Source organism: Gossypium raimondii, chromosome 12 (assembly GCF_025698545.1).
Source record: "Gossypium raimondii isolate GPD5lz chromosome 12, ASM2569854v1, whole genome shotgun sequence".
Taxonomy (NCBI): domain Eukaryota; kingdom Viridiplantae; phylum Streptophyta; class Magnoliopsida; order Malvales; family Malvaceae; genus Gossypium; species Gossypium raimondii.
In genome coordinates, this window is record NC_068576.1 from 22,619,083 (window position 1) to 22,639,377 (window position 20,295).

The 20,295-nt window shown below is 36.1% G+C and overlaps 1 protein-coding gene across 2 annotated transcripts; it reads left to right on the forward strand.

The window, feature by feature from the left end:
- Positions 1 to 18,572: 18,572 nt before the first annotated feature.
- Positions 18,573 to 20,063, forward strand: LOC105763544 (uncharacterized). Of its 2 annotated transcripts, XM_012581780.2 has the most exons (5): positions 18,587 to 18,949; positions 19,050 to 19,148; positions 19,258 to 19,444; positions 19,605 to 19,706; positions 19,801 to 20,063. In XM_012581780.2, the coding sequence occupies exons 1-5, from the start codon at positions 18,734 to 18,736 to the stop codon at positions 19,896 to 19,898; spliced, it is 702 nt and encodes a 233-aa protein (XP_012437234.1). In that variant the 5' UTR covers positions 18,587 to 18,733; the 3' UTR covers positions 19,899 to 20,063. The 2 variants fall into 2 exon arrangements, with proteins under 2 accessions (XP_012437235.1, XP_012437234.1); XM_012581781.2 differs by lacking the exon at positions 19,605 to 19,706 and having other exon boundaries at positions 18,573 to 18,949.
- Positions 20,064 to 20,295: the final 232 nt, after the last annotated feature.

The window sequence follows — 20,295 nt, forward strand, 5'->3', positions numbered from 1 at the left end:
GCCATGGTGTTCCCTTGCTACATACTGACCATGAAGAAAAGAATTGAAGAAGATGATAATTTATTTCATGTTATTTTGTCTTTATTCATTAATTAAGGCATTTTACCAAAATGCCCTTAAATAGCTTACTTACTAACCATGTCTATTTTTGTCCATAAATAACCAATGGTCTAATTACCATTTAAGGACCTCCAATTTAAAATTTCATAATAATTAGACACCTCTAACTTGTAGAACTCAACTTTTGCACTTTTTACAATTTAGTCCTTTTGACTAAATTGAGTGCCCAAACGTCGAAATTTTCGAACAAAATTTTTACAAAATAATTCCGTGAAATCGTAGACCATAAAAATATAAGAAAAATAAATTTTTTCCTTGTCAGATTTGTGGTCCCGAAACCACTGTTCCGACTAGGCCCAAAATCGGGCTGTTACACAACTTGTTTATCAAAACAGCACTACAGCCTTCTGTGAGTGCTATAGTTTTAATATCAATGAGCTTTTTCTTCTTGGACAAGAGGTCTTTCATTAATTTCCCATAACTCATAATTTGTACCAAAGCTTCTACTAAAGGAATGTTGATCTGCAGTTGCTTCAGTGTGTCTAGAAACTGCTGGTACTGCTTGTCATGCTCATTCTTCCTAAATCTTTGTGAGAAAGGTAAAGGTAGAGATACATCTGCTTGCGCGGACACCTTTGATTGTGTCAACAGTTTTGAAGGTTGGACATTAGGCATATGAGTGAAAATTTGTGGAACTTCTTCGTTTGATCCATAGACAGACTCTTTAGATTCAACCTTCTCACCAGTGATCACTCCATCCGTATCTTGAGGTGCTACAATAGAGTCTATAAACGGTTCGCCAGTTTGTTTACCACTCCTAAAAGTGATAGCCTTACAATGTTCTTTCTCCCTCGGACTGGGATTTTCCATATCACTAGGTAATGATCCTGATAGTCGAGGATTTAGATTTGAAGCAAGTTGTCTTAATTGTGCCTCCAATGGCCAAATGGAAGATGAATTGTAACATCCCGATTTCGAGCCTAGTTAGAACAGTGGTTTCGGGACCATAAATCTGATGAGGAAAAAAATTATATTATTATATTTTTATGGCCTAAAATTTCACGGAATGATTTCGTGAAAATTTCGACGTTTAAGCACTCAATTTAGTCAAAAGGACTAAATTGTAAAAAGTGCAAAACTTGAGTTCTAGAAGCTAGAGGTGTCCAATTGTTATGAAATTTTAAATTGGAGGTACTTAAATGGTAATTAGACCATTGGTAAAATTGTGGACAAAAATGGACATGAGAAAAGTGAAATAGGATATTTTTAAGTTAGGCGCATTTTGGTAAATTGGTAATTAAATGGACTAAAAGACAAAATAAAAGCCACATTTCTTGTCCATGTTCTCCATATGGCTGAATTTTGCATGGAGAAACCATGGCTAGGGTTTTTCAAGCTTCCAATCTTCATGGTAAGTCGATCTTTGCCCCGTTTTTAATGTTTTTTTTATGTTTTTGGAGTCCCCGTAGCTCGATTTAGCTTATTCTACCATTAATTCATGTTAGGGTTCATATTTGAAAAAAATACCCATAGGTGAAATGTGTTTATCTTGATGTTTTATGGAAGAATATGAAGCTTTAAATTATGTTAAACAACTTTTGCTAGGCGATTTTAAGTGAAAACGAGTAAAACGACATAATTGGTAAAAATACCTAATGTTCATAAGTAAATGTTAGAGTGGGAATTTGATGTTGCCATAGAAGGGAAAAATGCTCATCATATTATAAAACATAAGAATAAGGGATGAAGTTTGATTTCCGAGATTTGGGGCAAAAGTGTAAATATGCAAAAGTTTAGGGGCAAAATTATAGTTTTTTCCAAAGTTTGAGTCAAGGACTGGTTTGATGAATGTGAGTATTAAATAAGCTAAATTTGCAATTATAGGTCAAGAAGAAAGAAATCTGGAGTTAGACCAGGGAAAGAAAAAGGTTAAGGACTAAGTTGCTAGATTTGATCATATTTTGCACCGAGGTAAGTTTACGGTAAATAAATGCAATATTTCAATAATTATTATTAATTTTTTATTTTCCAAAAATTATGTATTTATTTCATGAAATTAATTAATTTTGACTCAAGTATGAGATGACAAAGAATTAGAGTTAAAAAACCCTGTTGAAACATTGAGAATGTAATGGATAGAAATGTCATGACATTAAAGGAATGAGATCCCATGTAAGACCATATTTGGGATATGGCATTGGAATCATTGAGATTATGAGAGGTCCCATGTAAGACCATGTCTGGGACATGGCGTTGGCATCGAGATAAGAGGTCCCATGTAAGACCATGTCTGGGACATGGCGTTGGCACCAAGATGATAGGTCTCTCGTAAGACCATGTCTGGGACATGGCATGGGCACTGATATGAGAACTCTTATGTAAGACCATATCTGGGATATGACATTCATATTACAAGAAACATACCATGTAAGACCATGTCTGGGACATGGCTTTGGCATGTTATTATCAGACAGGAGACCCAAGTATCCTTAGAATTCCAAGTGATTCAACGGGCTAGTAAACAGACTATGTTACATGAAAGTTCAAGTAATAGATTCAGGTGAGTTATAAGGGTTAAGAATATTTTAGCTATCAGTTGAGAAAGAAGTTTCAGCAAGAGAGAAGTAAGTTATGATTAAATTAGATTTATGATTAAATTAGTGATAGTCGCGCAGGTGGACAGTTTTGTTATGAATAGTGAAAAAAATGTTAAAAGCAAATTTTTATGCCCCGAACTAGTAAGTTAAATCAGATAACTCCTTGTGCTCGATTTCAAAATTGTGCTCGATTTCAAAAACATTCTCGGGTAAGGGGTGTTACATTTATTAGTATCAGAGCGAGGTTTAGTCAGTTCTCAGAATATTCAGTATGAATAAGAGTCTAGCTATACATGTCATACTTGTATTTTGATAGTGTGACGACTCCTGACAATTTTAAAATGCTTTTATTTTGTAGTTATGGATCCCGAACGAGCTGGTGTAGATGATGTAGAAAGTAATGCACCCGCTCTCGCAGAAGAGACTGTGCCACAAGATGTTAGTGAAAGGCCCGTTATAGGTCGTCAGTGAGGAGGGGCTCGAGAAACCTTCTTCCAAGCTATGAATGAATGGTTTGTCGAGTTCGTTCATATGAATCCGACTGTTAGACCTCCACCCTCTCATGATTTTCCAATCCCCCATGTAGCTCCCCCAGTCACAGGTACAGTTATAAGAGAAAGGCCACCAGTTCATAAGATCAAAAAATTAGGGGCTGAAGAGTTTCGGGCTACTAAAGATGATGATACAGAGAGAGCAGAATTTTGTATGTGTATTCTTATGATATGGCTAATGAATAGCTATTGAAATGGCTAATTAAGAACATGTTTTGATGTTATGTGTGCCTAAATGATAGTTAATACAAAGAAATTATAAAAGAGAACAAATTTGCAATGGAACAGTTTTTGGACAGCAGCATTGGCATGATTTTGAAAAATCACCAAAAATAGTAGAAATGGAATTAGAGAGTGAATGCGATGTAGAATTAAATCTTATCGAGTTTATTTTCACATGAAAGGAATGTTGTAGGCAAAGGAATTTCATATTAGGAGATAATTGAATTTTAGTAAGATAAGGTCAGAATGGTTTTTGAAGTCCCCTGTTCTAACTTTAAAAAATCATTAAAAATTGTACAGAAATAATTATGAGTCATAATTTATATTTCTAGATTTCTTAATGAGTCTATTTTTAGTAAAAATAAGCAGAAGCACAATATGAAGTCTGTACAATGAGATAATTGATTTTTATTGAAGAGGGATAGAATTATCGAGTAGTGAGGCAGGGGAGAATTTAACGTATAAACTGTACTATTTGGCTAAATAAAAAATTCTTGAAATTTTATGGTAAGAAGATATATGAGTCTAGTTTTAGGGAAAATTTACGGATCTAAATTTTAAGTTTTGTAACTCAAGTTATAATTAAATTAGTGACAGTCACACAGGTGGATAGTTTTGTTGTGAATAGTGAAATAAATTTTAAAAGAAAATTTTTATGCCCGGAACTAGTAAATTAAATCAGATAACGCCTCGTGCTCGACTCCAAAAACGGTCTCGGGTAAGGGGTGTTACATGAATTCTCTTATACGATAGCTTCTGTGCAAGTAATATTCTCCCGTATTAATGCCTCAAGAGTTGCTAACGAGTTAGAAGTAGAAGCTTGAGTGTATGGTTACTATCGATGTCCTTGAACATGCTGATTCGGTATTGAAGAGTGTTGTGGTTGCATTAGATTTTGGTGTGGATGTGTCTGGCCTTGTTGTGGATGCATTTGAGTATACTGATTGTAGTTCTGTTGTTGTTGATTGTAATTCCCTTGTCTTGGATTATAATTGCTTTGAGTAGATGTATTCCCATATTTGAATGTTGCAGCATTTTGTCTAGCATTCTGAGTTCCCCAAAACGGTTGGTTGCGTGTAGAGTTGTTGTAAGAGTTACCATAAGAATTGTTGCAGATGTCACTAATATAACAAGCATTCTCTGCATGTTGTGGACAGTCTTCATAGCTATGGTTGTCACTACAAATCTCACAATAAAAAGTAGGAACATCAACTTCCTGAGCGACTTGTATAGATGCAACACCACTAGTCTCTTGCATATTTTTAATCATGTTTGTGAGAGAAGAAACTTAAGCACTTAGTGTGGTTATTGCATCTAATTCAATAGCTCATAGAGTAGGTTTTGCTTGTGCAGCTCTAAAGATAGGGTATTGATAATCATTATGAGCAATTCTCTCAAGAATTCTCACAACATCATTATATGTACAATCCAGCAGAGGCCCATTGGCTGGTGCGTCAACAAGATTCATTGTATGTTAATTCTTCAACCCATTATAAAAAATCTCAATTTGTGTTTCTGGTTGAATTTCGTGCATGGGACAATGTCGAAGTAAAGATTTATAACGTTCCCATGTGGTGTAAATATTTTCATCATCCAGCTGATGATAAGCAGTAATATCATTTTGAAGACGAGCATTAATTGTTGGCGGGTTAAATCGCAAAACAAACTGTGTTGCTAGTGCATCTCAAGAAGTAATTGATCCGACAGGTAGCCAAAAAACCAAGTACGGGCTCTTCCCTATAAGGAATAAGGAAATAATTGCATCTTCAAGGCATCATCAGGAACGCCTTGTTGACTAAAGGAAACACAGGTCAATAAAAAGGATTTAAGATGTTCTCTGGCATCTTTATGTGGCAGTCCAACATATTGTCCATTAGAATTCAGCATTTAAAACATTATTGGCTTGAATTCTAAATTCCCAGCTTGGATTGTTGGCCTAACAACTCCCGGTTGTAAATCATCCAAGATAGGTACTACAAAATCTCGTATAGTCTTATTTTGGGTTACTAACATTTTGCTGTTGCATCGGGGGTATGGCTGCATTGTTTCTTGGCAAAGCCATATTCCTTTGTTCACGAAGTCTCCTCCGAACAGATCTTTCAATTTTTGGACCAAAATCAGTAATAAACTTCAAATTTCTTCATGTCATAAACTCCTAAAATAAAATGTAAAAATAATGACAAAAAGAAAACAAGTTTAGCAACTAAATATTATGAAATAAGAATAAACAAAAATAAATATCAAACAAACGCCATCCTCGACAATGGCGCCAAAAACTTGATCAACTATTTAATGTCACAACAATAATGTGCAAGCGTACACTATCAATGCAAGTATAGTAGATAGAATCTGTCAGATATCGATCCCATGAGGATAGTTGTCTTTTGTCTATTAATGTCAGTGCAATAACTAGATAGAAACGAGATAAATTGTGAGAATAGTTGTCAGAGCAACAACTTGAAAACAATAAAATAAAATATGATAATGATAAACTGGGATCCCCAACATGAATATTCAGCAAAATACTAACTGCTCACAAGGTATAAAAGGATAGGTGATTGTCGAGGCAATAAATTTCAATGTATATCTTACCAAGCGTCACTCCTCTATTTAATCTGAGAGTTAAACATGCACATTAACCCCACCTTCTGATGATGTCAATATGCCACTATTAAGAACAAGTGGACTAAATTCTTCTAATCCTCACTCAACTTCTGTTGTGATGCTTGTTGGCTCGAATCATCCTTTGCACTTTCCGATTGTCAAGGATCTACAATAACTATACTTGTTAAGAAACATTCAAACCCCAAGATTAAACAATAAAAGAAAGATTGAATTAAGATAACATTTAACTAAGAATTCATATGTACTTCCATACAAACAGAAAAAAGAGAGTAATCATCAGCATTTAGAAAAAAATAAGAAAGAATCGAGTAGAGAATACTATTCCTAGACAACTCAATCGAATATCTTTATTCCCTCTTATCTCGCACTTAGGTCTTCTTATCAGAAGCTAATCTACATCAAATTTCACGTTGGCTCACCCGTGAGAGGCTTAAGCTGTCATAGCCGTAAGCTTCAAGGTATGATGAAGAATATGATGGTCAAGAAAAAGCTCTCCCTTCTCTATTTTTTTCTTCTTACATCAACCTTTTATGTTCTCCTCCAACAATACATGTGTCATTTCCTCAGAATTATTTTGTCCTTGTACATACAGATTGGCTATACCAGACTAGACAAGTCACGCATTTTTAGTTCTTATGCAGACAGCTGTCAGGTGCGGCGACAATTCTTGACGCAATCTGAAATTAACTCATGCAGCGACATTAATGCAAAAAGATAGCATAAAATAGGCTAGGATTCACTGAGTTATAAAATGCAATTTACTAAATTGAAAATGCTAAAATATATGCTATGGATAACTAAATGGCAACAATTTAACCAATAAGTAAGGAGGAAAACCTATGTTCTTTCTAGTGCTATCAGAAACATTCAGGAATGATTATGGTTGTCTATAAAATAAAGAAATGAAATAATTTGGAAATGAATGTAGGTTTCCAAAACTAGAGATAGAAATGGAAATGGAAATGGAAATGGAAATGGAAATGGAAATAATTCATTTGCAATCCTATATGGATTACTTAAAAATGATTGAAAGAATGATTTTATGTTTTGGACTATTTTGAACCTTGAAAATGAAAATAAAGCATTCAGGTCATAGGAAAAATATTAAGTTGTGAAATATTTAACATATTTTATCAAAATTTTATCACGGGCTAAATCATCAATTATTTTGTTGGGGGTAAACTAAGGATGATAGAATAGTTTTATATATATAAATATTAAAGTTTACTTTTGAAATAAAAAACTGAATCGGGTTGGATCACATTACAAAGTACTCGTAATTAGACCTAATGTGAACCTCATTGACATGAAGGGGGAGACAACCCTAGTAGGAATACTAGGGTGTGTCGTCCACCCAATACTATTCTAGGTAGGATATTATTTTTCTATTTGAAGTAAACTACAACAACTCAACAAGGGTTCTACCTTCTCTTCCTATAAATAGATGGCACTGGTAGAGTTGTTAGCACAACTTTGAGAGATTTTTATTTTGTCGAACTATAGAGAGAATTTATCTTAACTACATTACATATATTTTTCCAGAATAACAATTCTTTAGTTTCTATTAAGAAGAGAGAATTTTGGTTTTCACCCCAAAATGAGAGAAAACTTTTTCTAGTTCTATGTTTCTACTCAATTGGTTCTAGCCAACACTCGAAGTAGTTTTTGGTACAAGAATAGCGAAGAAGATCGGTTGGTTAAAAGCCAAGAACAGCAAAGATTCGCTAAGAAAAATACATAGGTAAGAGTTCGGTTAAGGTTTATTGCTATAAATATCACAAACTAGGTCAGTTTTCAAAATCTTAATTTTTTGTTGTGGAAGAAAATAATTTTGAAACCAGATTTTTTCCAGCAATTGCAATTCCATCAGTAGTGGTAGTCGACAATCTACATATCTACATCTTTGATGAGCTGAGTTAGAAAGGTAAAATAGAAGCCTGAGATGGAGTCAATGAAGGTTAAGTCCCAAAAAAGGGTTACCCGAAAGAGTACAACAACTATTAAGTCATCCGATATGTCCTCAAATGATCAACATAGAAAATGCATGGACGTCGGCCATGCCAGTCAAACTATGGAATCTTCTGAGTCCACCAGGGAGTCTTAACTCTGTATATTCAAAAAGTTAGAGCCTCTTATGACTAATGTTGTACAAAATCTCACTAAGTTCTCTTGAAATTTTGGTTGTACAGCCTTGAATGTAGGGTCAAAGGTTGACTCAAGGGTAATGTGGATGGGCAAAGCCAGATACTGCCATGCTCGCGCGATCGGTGCCATGATTGTATCATGCATATAAAGGGGCAGCCCTAAAGGCCATGCCTCAGGGATTAAATTAGTGTGTCTGTAGTATAGCCTTAAGTTACCATTTTTAAATAAATATTCATGTTTAATGAGGAAGAATGACTGTAGGAACTTGGTACTGTATGGTATAGAATATAATTGAAATTGAAAATTTGAAATTTGAAATTTTTTGTTATCTATAGATTTGAGTAAGAGTTGATTAGTAGTAATGGATGTATAATTTAGTGTTGACAAAATCTGTAAGTAACAGGTTAGAAATTTTGTAAAACTATTCAGTTCAATTGTGATACTTGATACCCAAACCCGGCGATTGGGTCAGTTATAGGGTGTTTCATTGATTCCCTAACATCATAGTATACAGCGAAACCAAACACATGCAAGGAATCATAATTTGTAGTAGGCTTTCCACTCCATTTCTCCAATGGTGTTTTTCTTTCAATTACAATAGATGACAGGCTATTAATGAGATGACATGCATATGTTATAGCCTCAACCCAAAACTCTTTACCCAATCCAGCATTGGATAACATTAATCAAAGTTTCACTAGTAATGTTTGATTCATGTGTTCTACCACCCCATTCAATTATGGTGTAGATTTGACAATGAAGTGTCTAATGATGCCCTCATCTTTACAAATCTTTGCAAATTGATTACTTCTATACTCTCTACCATTGTTTGTGCAAAGGTGCTTGATCCTTTTGTCTACTTGAGTTTCCATCATCGTTTTCCACTTAAGTAAAACTCTTAAGATTTCATCATTTGTCTTCATTGTATACACCCACACTTTTCGAGAATAATCATAAAAAATTTATGTAATAATGTTTCCCTCTCAAAGAGCTTGTTTTAGAGGGGCCTGATTCACATGTTCTTTCTCCTTTCAATAATAATTGATTTATGAGTAAGTTCAAGGATTTTTCACCTGCATGCCCTAAGTGCTTCTAACTCCTGATTTTTAGTTGATGTTGCAACAATTGTCCCATTAATTGTACTACCCAAATAGTGGTATAGATTATTATTCTTGCAGACCTCTTTCATTACCATGCAAGCACCAGAAATAATCTTTACCACACCATCTTTAGCTCTCACTTCGAAACCTTTTGATTCCACGATTCCCACGGAAATGAGATTCTTCACCAAATCTGGCACATTACAAACATCATGTAAATTTATGATTGACTCATCATAATTTCTAAATTGAATAGAACTAATCCCATATGTGGTAAAAGAGTATTATCTCTTGTATAGACATTTCCACCTTTTAGTTCTTTAAAACCAAAGAACCACTCCAAATGAGGACACATATGATAACTACAAGGTGAATCCAACATCCATACATCAGAATGAATAGTTACTAATGTAACAAGGGAGAAATATGAATCTTCATCATCACACTTAGATACATTTTATTCCTCTATAGTTTTCCCTTTATCAGACTTACCCTTATTTTTCAACTCTGGGCAATCTTTCTTCTAGTGCCTTATTTCTCGATAGAAGGCACACTCATCTTTACTCAGTTCCCCTTTGACTTGGATCTCCCCTTCTGAACTTTACTGTGGGTGTTGAACGACCCCTAACTACCAAAGCTTCTGCATCTCCAGTTGAATTTATCTGCTTTTTCTTCTTTCTCAATTCATAATTGTATGAAGCTGCACACACTTCACTAAGAGAAACATCAACCTTCTTGTAAAGTAGAGTAGTTTCGAGGAACTCAAACTGCTTATGAAGTAACCTTAACAACATCAAAGCCAAAATCTTCATATTTGAAAGTCTCATCCATTTTCACCAGATTAGTGACTAATTGATTAAAACTGGTGATGTGATCATTCATAGAGGTACCCAGAACATAAGTGAAGTGGAACAACATTCTCTTCATGTGGAGCTTATGTTGATTGTTGTTCTTCAAAAAAATTTCTTCTCGTGCCAACCACAACCTATTTGCAAAAGTCTTTTTTGAGAAAGCATACCTCTACGCTTGAGAAAAGTATGATCAAATTGTACCACATGCCAAAGATTGATAGTCTGTCAATCTTTCTCCTCCATATCTTCTAGTTTCTTTCCATTAATGACAATGTCTAAACCTTGCTGAAAAAGAGCATCTAGAACCTCGATTTACCACATACCAAAATGACCCGTACCATCGAAGATCTCCACTGTCAATCTCATATTTGTCATTGCTGGTCTTGTCTACATGGACGATGTTGGAGCTCTTGGATTGTTCACCATTTCAACCATAATCTTTCAATGCCCAAGGAAATCTTTTCTAATGTGGAAGATCAGTTTAAACTGCAACCATAGAGTATACTTCGAATAACCTTCGACTCTGAAACAATTTGTTGTCCGAATAGGGTAAAAAGGAGTAAATTATTGTACTCGAAAACCATACTAGTTTCAGTTCCCAGGAGAGATTTGAGGGGTCACAAACAATCCTACTTAAAACACAACCTCTTAGACAAAATCTCCCTATAATGCAATTTAACAGCACAATATATCACTACAATTGTACCCTACAAAATATTGAAAGATAAATAAAACAATATAGAACACCAAAAATTTAACGAGGTTCAACAAATTATCCTTACGTTTTCAGAAACTATCAAATATATTTCGACAAAAGATACAAGTGAAAAGTACAAATAGGAAGAAAGAAAATTTGCCTGATGAAGAAAATGACAAATTTTGGGATGATTTAAAGGTTGAGAAACCACCTCTACTTATAGTAATATAAACACTCCATAACCTAGTTTTTTAAGATGTGAGATTGTGTTATTTCAACAACTCTTATATCTATAGAAATACAAAATTTTGAATGTATTGTTGTTTTTTAAGCATTTCGATCTTCTCAAATCACATCCAAATGCCTAAAGCCACCTGCCACCTAGCGCTCCCAATTTAATTTAGATTATAGATACCATACAATTTCTTTCATAAAATAACTTTAATTAAAGAAGAGAAATTCATACAAATTGTAACTGATAACAAATTCTATCCAAAATAGAATATTAAAAAAGGAGTTAAGGCATGCAAGTTTAAACATGGTTAATATACAAAACAAACTATAAGAACACCATTATAAAAATGATTATCTTGACTAGAAAGAAAATCTCCAAAACAAAACAAAATCGTTAACAAGTTAAAACCTCCCTCACGACATCATGAGATGCTCATTAAAGAAAATATGAACCAAGTTTAAAATATATAATTATAAAAATAAAGCTAAACTAAATAAAAAATTTTGTAATTTATTGTAAGAATATTGTATTTTTAAAATTATTTAAAAACTGATGGTTTTAGATTATTTTGAAAAATATGGTACTCTTTCTTTATCAAATAAGTGATTTTGCAATGTCATATGACAAAGTTAGTTATGTTTGTGGAACAATGTCATACTTTATAATTTTTTTTCTTTCTTAAATGGAGTTGAGTTGCTATGTCAATTTCTTATAAAATTGTCATGGTAGATGATTTGTTTCACATTTCAGGGAATTTACCAATAAAAGTCCTTTTTTTTAAATTACCGAAATGGGCCCCATATTTAATTATTTACCGAAATGAGCAATTTTCTGGCAAATAGCGTCCACGTCATCACGATGTCGGGGATCGCGCTTGACAAGTCATGTAACCATGTCAAGATTTTATCGACGTGGCGACAAATCGCGCCCTCTAGGACGCGATTTTCGCCACATCAAGAAAGCGCCACGACATGGCCGCGATTTCATGCCATGTAGTGCATTTCAAGGGACGTGATTTTAACGTTTTTCCCACGTTAGGTTTTTTTGGCTTTTAAAGTTTAAGGTTCAAGCTTTTTAGGGTTTTTAGGTCTTGGAAGAAATAATTTCGAGTTGACGTTTCTGATCAAACAGTATAAAATCGCTTCTAGCAGAATGCTGTTTGATAAGAATTTGTGAAATCGCACCCTCGTGGACGCGCTTTTGCTACAGTAGGTCCTGGAAGAAATAATTTCGAGTTGACGTTTCTGAGCAAATAGTATAAAATCGCTTCTAGCAGGATGCTATTTGAGAAGAATTTGTGAAATCGCGCCCTCATGGACGCTCTTTTTCTACAGTAGGTCATGGAAGAAATAATTTCGAGTTGATGGTTCTAAACAAATAATATAAAATCGCTTCTAGCAGGATGCTATTTGAGAAGAATTTGTGAAAGCGCGCCCTCGTGGACGCACTTTTTCTACAGTAGCATGTTTGGGCTGAGACTATAAATTAGGCAGAAAATGTTCTCAGAATACATAAGTCACAGCAGAAACAATTTAGAGAGGCTAAGCAGGATAGAGTTTCAAATATGAGTGAACGTATTAGTGCTGTTATTTACTACGATGGTGAGGTTTGCCACACCGAGAATGGTGTTTTTTTTGTCGGAGAATACAGTGCGACTGGTTTTTAACCAAAACATAGATTTGATAGAACTTCGTAAAAGAATTAGGCGTAAAATTTTCTGAACGACGCCAATGAAAGTTCATCTATTACGTGATCGATTCGCTCTTCGTTGATCTGGTGACATATGACTCGTTCGACATAAAAGGTGCTCGTAGCTTGGAGGCAATGGTGCAGACTCATCTTGCTAGTGGAGCACCTTATATTGGGTTATATGTATAATTTACATCGTCAAGTGATGTACCTGTGACCGGTGTTCGAGATGTATACACGACCCCTGGCTGACATTCGGTTAGCGGGTTACAAAATACAGAACAGCCCATGTTTGGTAGCAGTGTTGAACGCACATCCCCCGCAAGACACTCTGTCAGTGGATGAGACATGTACGTTGGTGGCTCGATCTTTGATGCTGGAAATACGTACTGGGGAATGGCATCAAGTTCTAGTGGTTGGCAATCTACATCCAATTGGGGACGTTATGAAATACCCAGGAGAAGGGATGATGTACTCCCTACGACGTCAACCGGTGAGGGGACCTCGTATGCTGCAGATGATTGTAGGTTAGAAGATGACTCTGATGTGGATCCACCTCGAGAGCCCGGGCCCGATGGTGCAGAAGTTGGCTTATTTTCTGAACTGCAACCTATTCCAAGAGAACCTGAAGATGCTGAAAGGAGTTCAGATGAAGAAGAAAATCCACGATTCAAAACATACTCACCTCCAGCCCACATGCATAATGTCGATCTGTCTGCAGATGATGCGTTAGAGTTTCTAGATCTACCACACCGGTTGCATGATCGTACAAGTTCAGGGCTAGATTCGGGTGAATTTGAAGTTGGTAATCAGTTTACCAACAAAGATAGTTTTATTGGTGCTTTGAAACAACATAGCATTAAAAATGGCGTTAACTACCACGTCGTTAAATCCAAATCTGATAAGTTTGAGGCGAAGTGTGCGGTGCAAGATGACACATGTTCATGGAAAATCTACGCCTCATTAAGGAAAAGGATAAGGTTGTGGGAGATAAAAAAGTACAAAGGTCCACACACCATCGATATTGCCTAAGACACGTTGCTTCCAACTACTACAGGCAATATTCATCTAAGAGTGAACAACGACAAGTGACCAACATGGGTATTTAGTCTATATCTGTGTTATTTCATTTGTCAATTTTAATTAGTTTTATTGGTAGAAGTGGTATGTAATATTCACTATGAACTTATATTGGCAGGGTATGAAATAAACAAAGACCGTTTTCACGAGATGTTGGCAATTTTACGTTCAATTAACGGAGAAGGGGTAGACTACCTTTGTAACATACGTTTTGAACAGTGGGCACAAGCATATGAATGTGGCCTACGATATGGTCATACGACGTCAAAGCTGGCTGGATGCATAAATTCTGTTCTTAAAGGAACGCGCCATCTGCCGATAACATCGGTTGTGTGAGTGACATATTTTCGTTTGGCGGCGCTATTTCCAAAGCGAGCAGCAAGCTATGCAGGCCAGATGCAGGGAGGCCATGTATGGTGCAGTAAGGTAGTTCAAGAAATAAACAAGGCCAAGGCGCAGGTAAACACCATGCATACAGTGTGTCACGATCGAGACAACTTATGGTTTCGCGTGACAGAGTTTGATAGACCACACTAAGGTGTTGTTGGCGGGCAATATCGTGTACACTTGCGAAATAGGACTTGCGACTGTAGGATGTTTGGTGCACTTCGTTATCCATGCGCTCATGTTATTGCAGCTTGTCAGAATCTCCGTCTAGATCCGATGAGTTATGTGGACGAAATGTACAAATTAGAAAACATGTAGAACGTCTGGAGACACGTTTTCCTACCGGTCCCAGATGAACATAAGTGGCCGCCCGTATCTCTTGCCCCTTTTAAGCTGTTACCGGATAGAGAATTGCTTCGCAAACCAAAGGGTCAACCTTGTTCGACTAGAATATGTAACAATATGGATATCCGAGAAATAGCCAGTCAAACGAAGTTGTGCGGATGGTGTAGGAATCCAGGCCATACAAGTCGATCATGCCGTAATCGCAATAGTTGAATGTAATTGTAAAAAAATTATATTTGTAAAATTATTAATTGATAAATTGTATTAATGGTTAGTAAAATTATGGCAGTGGTGTCAAATTATTAATTCTTAGTACCAGTCAAAACATTTTTCCAAATCTAACATTATGTGAATGTAAAATTATTAACTTAAAAATTGTATTAATGGTTAGTAAAATTATCAAATAAATTTAAGTTAAGGGTTACGATTTTTAAGTTCTAGTTTAAAGTCTTAAAGTTAATGGTTAAGGGTTTCTAAGTTAAGGGTTAAGGTTTTTAAGTTGAGGGTTAGGGTTTTTAAGTTAAGGGTTTAGGGTTTTTAATTAAATTAGTTAGGGTTTTTAAATTTAAGGGTTTAGGTTTTTAATTAAATTAGTTTAGTGTTTTTAAGTTAAGGGTTAGGGTTTTTAATTTTAAGGGTTTAGGGTTTTTAATTAAATTAGTTTAAGGTTTTTAAGTTAAGGGATTAGGGGTTTTAATTTTAAAGGTTTTGGGTTTTTAATTTAAGGGTTAGGGTTTATAAGTTAAGGATTTAGGGTTTTTAATTTTAAGGGTTTTGGGTTTTAAATTTAAGGGTTAGGGTTTTTAAGTTAAAGGTTTAGGGTTTTAATTAAATTAGTTTAGGGTTTTTAAGTTAAGGGTTTAGGGTTTTTAATTAAATTAGTTTAGGTTTTTAAGTTAAGGGTTAGGGTTTTTAAGTTTAAAGGTTTAGGGTTTTTAATTAAATTAGTTTAGGGTTTTTAAGTTAAGGGTTAGGGTTTAGGGTTTTTATTTTTAAGGGTTTAGGGTTTTAATTTAAGGGTTAAGGTTTTTAAGTTAAGGGTTTAGGGTTTTTAATTTTAAGGGTTTAGGGTTTTTAATTGAATTAGTTTAGGGTTTTAAGTTGAATGTTTAGAGTTTTTAATTTTAAGGGTTTAGGGTTTTTAAGTAATAACTCAAAAAAATTTCTATTTTATTACATCAAATAATATCAAAATATTCAAAATATTTGTACAAATAAATTTAAATACAAAAATCAATCTCGGTACCCGTCAGATTCAGTGCCACATGGCAACCATCGATGGTTACGCGCTGGATTCCTCCTTTGTCCAGCTTCCGGCGGCGGTTGTGGTGCCTCCGGTGGGGATTCTGGTTCTTCCGGTACGACATCTAGTTGTCGGAGTTGGGACGATGAGCCAGTTTGATAAAATAGTGAATGTGGAGGTGTTTGCATCAACAACGGCGATGGTGTTTGAAAACCATATGGTGGTGGGGATTGGTAAAATGAAGAGCTCCCCGATGGCCCCTCTTGCGATCCCTCGTGCGTCGCTGGCCTATACATCGGCGGTCCACTCAGCGTAACAGGAAATGGAGCTGAACCGGGCCATTGGCTCCAACCTGCCATAGGACTCAGAAAAGGAAACATATAAGGGTTAGGATACATAAAAGGGCTAGGAAACGCACCTGGCATCATCTGAAAAGGCGGTTGAGTCGGTATCATCGGTTGAACTGCTGGGCCGGGTGACTGTGTCTGTGCTCCCGCTGGGCCTGTTGATTCTATGGGCGCTGATGATGGGTTGGGCGAATTTTTGGGCATAGTTTATGGCCCTGCGTCGTCGTCCCTTCTTGGATTTAAAGGCCACGTCGTTCCCTTTGGATACGTAATTGCCACTGCCTCTCCTCTGGCGATAGTAAATACGGCTTGCCATGGATCCTAAACCATGGCATGTACTCCGGCACGCACGCTAACTCCAGAATGATGATCGGTTCCCTATTAGGTATAAGCATATCGATCTTCCCACATTTTGATGTACTTGGACCAGAATCTCATCCAATCCGTATTCGCTTGCCGAAGGTCGATTTTGTGGTGATCGTCAAACACCTCAGGTTCCACGGGAATCGGTTGCCTACATCCAAATTGCCGTAACACCCTGTCTGACTGGTGCATCTCCACGGTCGCGTAGTTGATAAATGCGACTTTCACGTGCCAAGCGTTCGAATTTTGTAAGAACTCTTCCGGAATTACTGCCCGAATTGCCGGATCCTCGTATGGTGTCCATTGAAACTATATTAACATGATAGAAATATTAGTTATATACATAATACTAAATACTAAATACTAAATACCAATCGACTAGCGAATGTATGGAAATATCTATTTTATTTAATACTTACTTGTGCTTCCCACCGTTGGTCCAATAGAAGCCGTATATCTTCAAGAGAGGTAGGTAATCGAGCATGACTTGCCGGATGGTTCCACCTAATTAAATAAATTTTTAGCATACTTTTATTTTTAAAAATTTACATAATAATTGTAAAATCTAATATAAAATTTACCTCGTTATGAGTGGGAATGTATATGGGTGGTCCACTCGAGGACGTAGAAATGGAAAGCGAAACCGTGCCCTTGACTGCAATAGTGACAGGCAACCTCTGATTTTTGCTCTCCTCGGTTGCGTCGCCCCGCACATCTCCCGATATAACGTTGCCAAGATGGTAGACTCCCAACTCAATTCACCGACTGCTCTAAAATCAACGAGGTTCAGCAGCCATCTTAGATGCACGCAGCTCCGTGACGTGTCAGGCATCAGATAACCTCCAATTAATTGAAGAATGTATGCCCGAGCATATCGGATTCTTTCAATTTTGGTTGAATCTTCATCCGGATCAGAGAATGTGTCACGTAACTAGCCCATTTCGATCTTACCTCCCTCCATTTTCTCTGGAATAGTGCCCAAAAGCTCGTGGCACACCGCCCCCCAATCGCTAGATTGGGCAGACTCGGTGACTGGATACCCGTCCACCGGCAATCCCAATTGCAGACTGACATCTTCTAGAGTGATAGTGCACTCTCCACATGGATGATGGAATGTGTGCGTCTCGGGTCTCCACCTCTTGATCAACGCACTGATTAGTTTCGAGTCCACCTTGCATCCCCGGCCTACCGTCGCCACGTGCCAAAAACCCGCTTCCCGCAGGTAGTTCTCTACCAACGGTGATGGAAAACCATGCATATTCCGGATATTGCATTCCAATACCCGATCTACAGAATTTTATAACAAATAATAAATTAATAATTATCTAAAAATGCATAAATAAAAAATTCTTAAATAATATTTAAAAACTAAATTTAACACTTACCATTTTCATTTATTCCACCGATATGTGATGCTTATCAAGACGAGTCAATTCTCCGGCCATTGCTGAAATCGTACAAATTTTTACGGTTTAAAAAATTTTAAAAAAATTTTAAAATTATTTAAAAAAAGGGAGTTAAGAGAAATTTAAGAGGAACTCGAGAGCAAATTGAGATTAAATATAAATTTGAGAGAAAATTGGAAGGAATTTGAGAGGAAATTTAGAGGAAATTGAGAGGAAATTTGAGAGAGGATTAGTTTGTGAAAAAAAAGGGGTGGGGGTATTTATAGTTTTTTTTTGGACCATTGGGGAGGAGGGCAAGGGTCAAATTTTTTACCGTTGCACTGTTCACGTGCGGAGCAAGTCGCGGCCACGTCAGCAAAGCGCGTCCCCTGACATCGCGCTGAGGTGGACGCGATTTGCCAGAAAATGACCCATTCTGATAAATAATTAAATACCGGACCCATTTCAATAATTTAAAAAAAAAAGACTTTTTGAGTAAATTGCCCTCACGTTTCAATTTTATTATTTTTAAAATTTAAAGTGTGATTCACATGCATAATAAATCCAATCACTTTTCTAAGAGAAAAAAAAATGGATAGCTTAGTAACAATTAGGGCGCAAGAAATATGAGTACCTTAAAGCCCTCGTGACAAAAGTTTCCTTTCTTAGCAGTACAGTAATGTTCGACCATCAATTATTAATTGCCTAAGCTTCCAGGCCCACCTCGGCTTGAATAATCAAAGCATTTTGAGCTCCACGAACCATTCCAAGGCTACCCCCTCAGCTTTCTCCAACGGGAAATTTCAGGAAAATGGAAAGCCAAATCCCGAGAAAACCCAGAATTCTGTGCCTCCATGGATTCAGAACAAGCGCTGAAATTCTCAAGAGACAGGTCCTTCGATGGCCTGCAGCTGTGCTTGATAAGCTGGACCTCATTTTCCTTGATGCCCCATATCCTGCCCAAGGGAAGTCCGGTGTTGAACGCTTTTTTGATCCTCCTTACTATGAATGGTTCCAAGCTACAGAGGTATACTAGATTTTTCCAAAATATTTACAGTTCAAGTTCATTTCTTTTTACTCCATCAAAGCCTGTAACTGAATCTTTTCTTTATTCTACTTGTAACAAGGATTTCACTGAGTACACAAATTTTGAAGAATGCCTTGCGTTTATTGAAGATAATATGATGAAGAGTGGTCCATTTGATGGTTTTCTGGGCTTCTCCCAGGTGGGGTTTGTTTGAATCATCTTACGAAACATCTTAAAATGTTCAATTCTTGTGCCCAAAATTGATCTGAATAGGTTTTTTAATCTCCCTTTTACCTGATGAATCTCAGGGAGCACTTTTATCTGCTGCATTGCCTGGAATGCAGAGAGACGGATTAGCCCTTACCAGGGTTCCAAGAATCAAGTTTCTGATAATAATATCAGGAGCCAAGTTTGGAGGGCCAAAGTTCGCACATCATAAGCTCACTTCCAATGCATATTCTTCACCTCTTGAATGCCCTTCTCTCCATATCATAGGTATTTTAAAGCTTTAAATAGCAGTCTATTTAATTATAGCTGAAACACAGCAAATATAAATCAATGTTCTGGATTAAATTTCGTTCATATTTCGGTAGAAGCAATCTTCAGGCAATGCAAAAAGACTGGACTAAAACATGGATTCAACTTTAATTTGCAGGAGAAACGGACTTCATGAAACAAGAATCAATTTCTCTGCTGGAATATTTTGTGGATCCTTTTGTGATTAATCATCCCAAAGGCCATACAATTCCAGAACTTGGTGCTTGCAAAGAAAATTAATATTTTTTTTCTTCCAGAATTGCTGTTAATAGTTCTAACCTTTTGTTCTTTTTCAATTTTCCAATTATTCCCAGATGAGAAAAGTACTGAGGTGATGCTGGGGTTCATTGAGAGGATTCAGAAGACAATGGCAACAGCTGATGAACAGATCTACTTAAATGCGGAAACCTAACTAGTCTATTTCAAATAAGACGATTTCGGATGTGATATTAATGCTAGTTATTAATTAAATGAAACTACCATGCATGTTCATGATGAATCAATGTCACATGAGTAGTTAAAAGAGTCGAAATTCTGAATGATGGAAGTATTATCTCAAATTTTTATTTCCCTTTTCTATTCTTTTCCAATGCATATAACCGTCCGCTATATAGTTATAAAATCGAAGTTTAGAAAATTGGTGAAAAATGGAAAAATAGGTTCGAATTTCAACTTATTTTTAATATATTTAAAAAATATTACTTTTGAACAAATACATATATATTTTAATTTAACGTAACCCAACTCTGGTTTGGGGCTTTCAATTTGGACTGAACTAGATACCTGAAGTATGTTCAGGTAAATGATTC

What these genes read in the sequence shown, in the direction of transcription:
- LOC105763544 (XM_012581780.2), top strand. Translation starts at nt 18,734, where the DNA reads ATGGAAAGCCAAATCCCGAGAAAACCCAGAATTCTGTGCCTCCATGGA. An exon ending in GTTTTCTGGGCTTCTCCCAG is followed by an intron (nt 19,149 to 19,257) that starts GTGGGGTTTGTT and finishes GATGAATCTCAG; the next exon opens with GGAGCACTTTTATCTGCTGC. An exon ending in CCCTTCTCTCCATATCATAG is followed by an intron (nt 19,445 to 19,604) that starts GTATTTTAAAGC and finishes TTTAATTTGCAG; the next exon opens with GAGAAACGGACTTCATGAAA.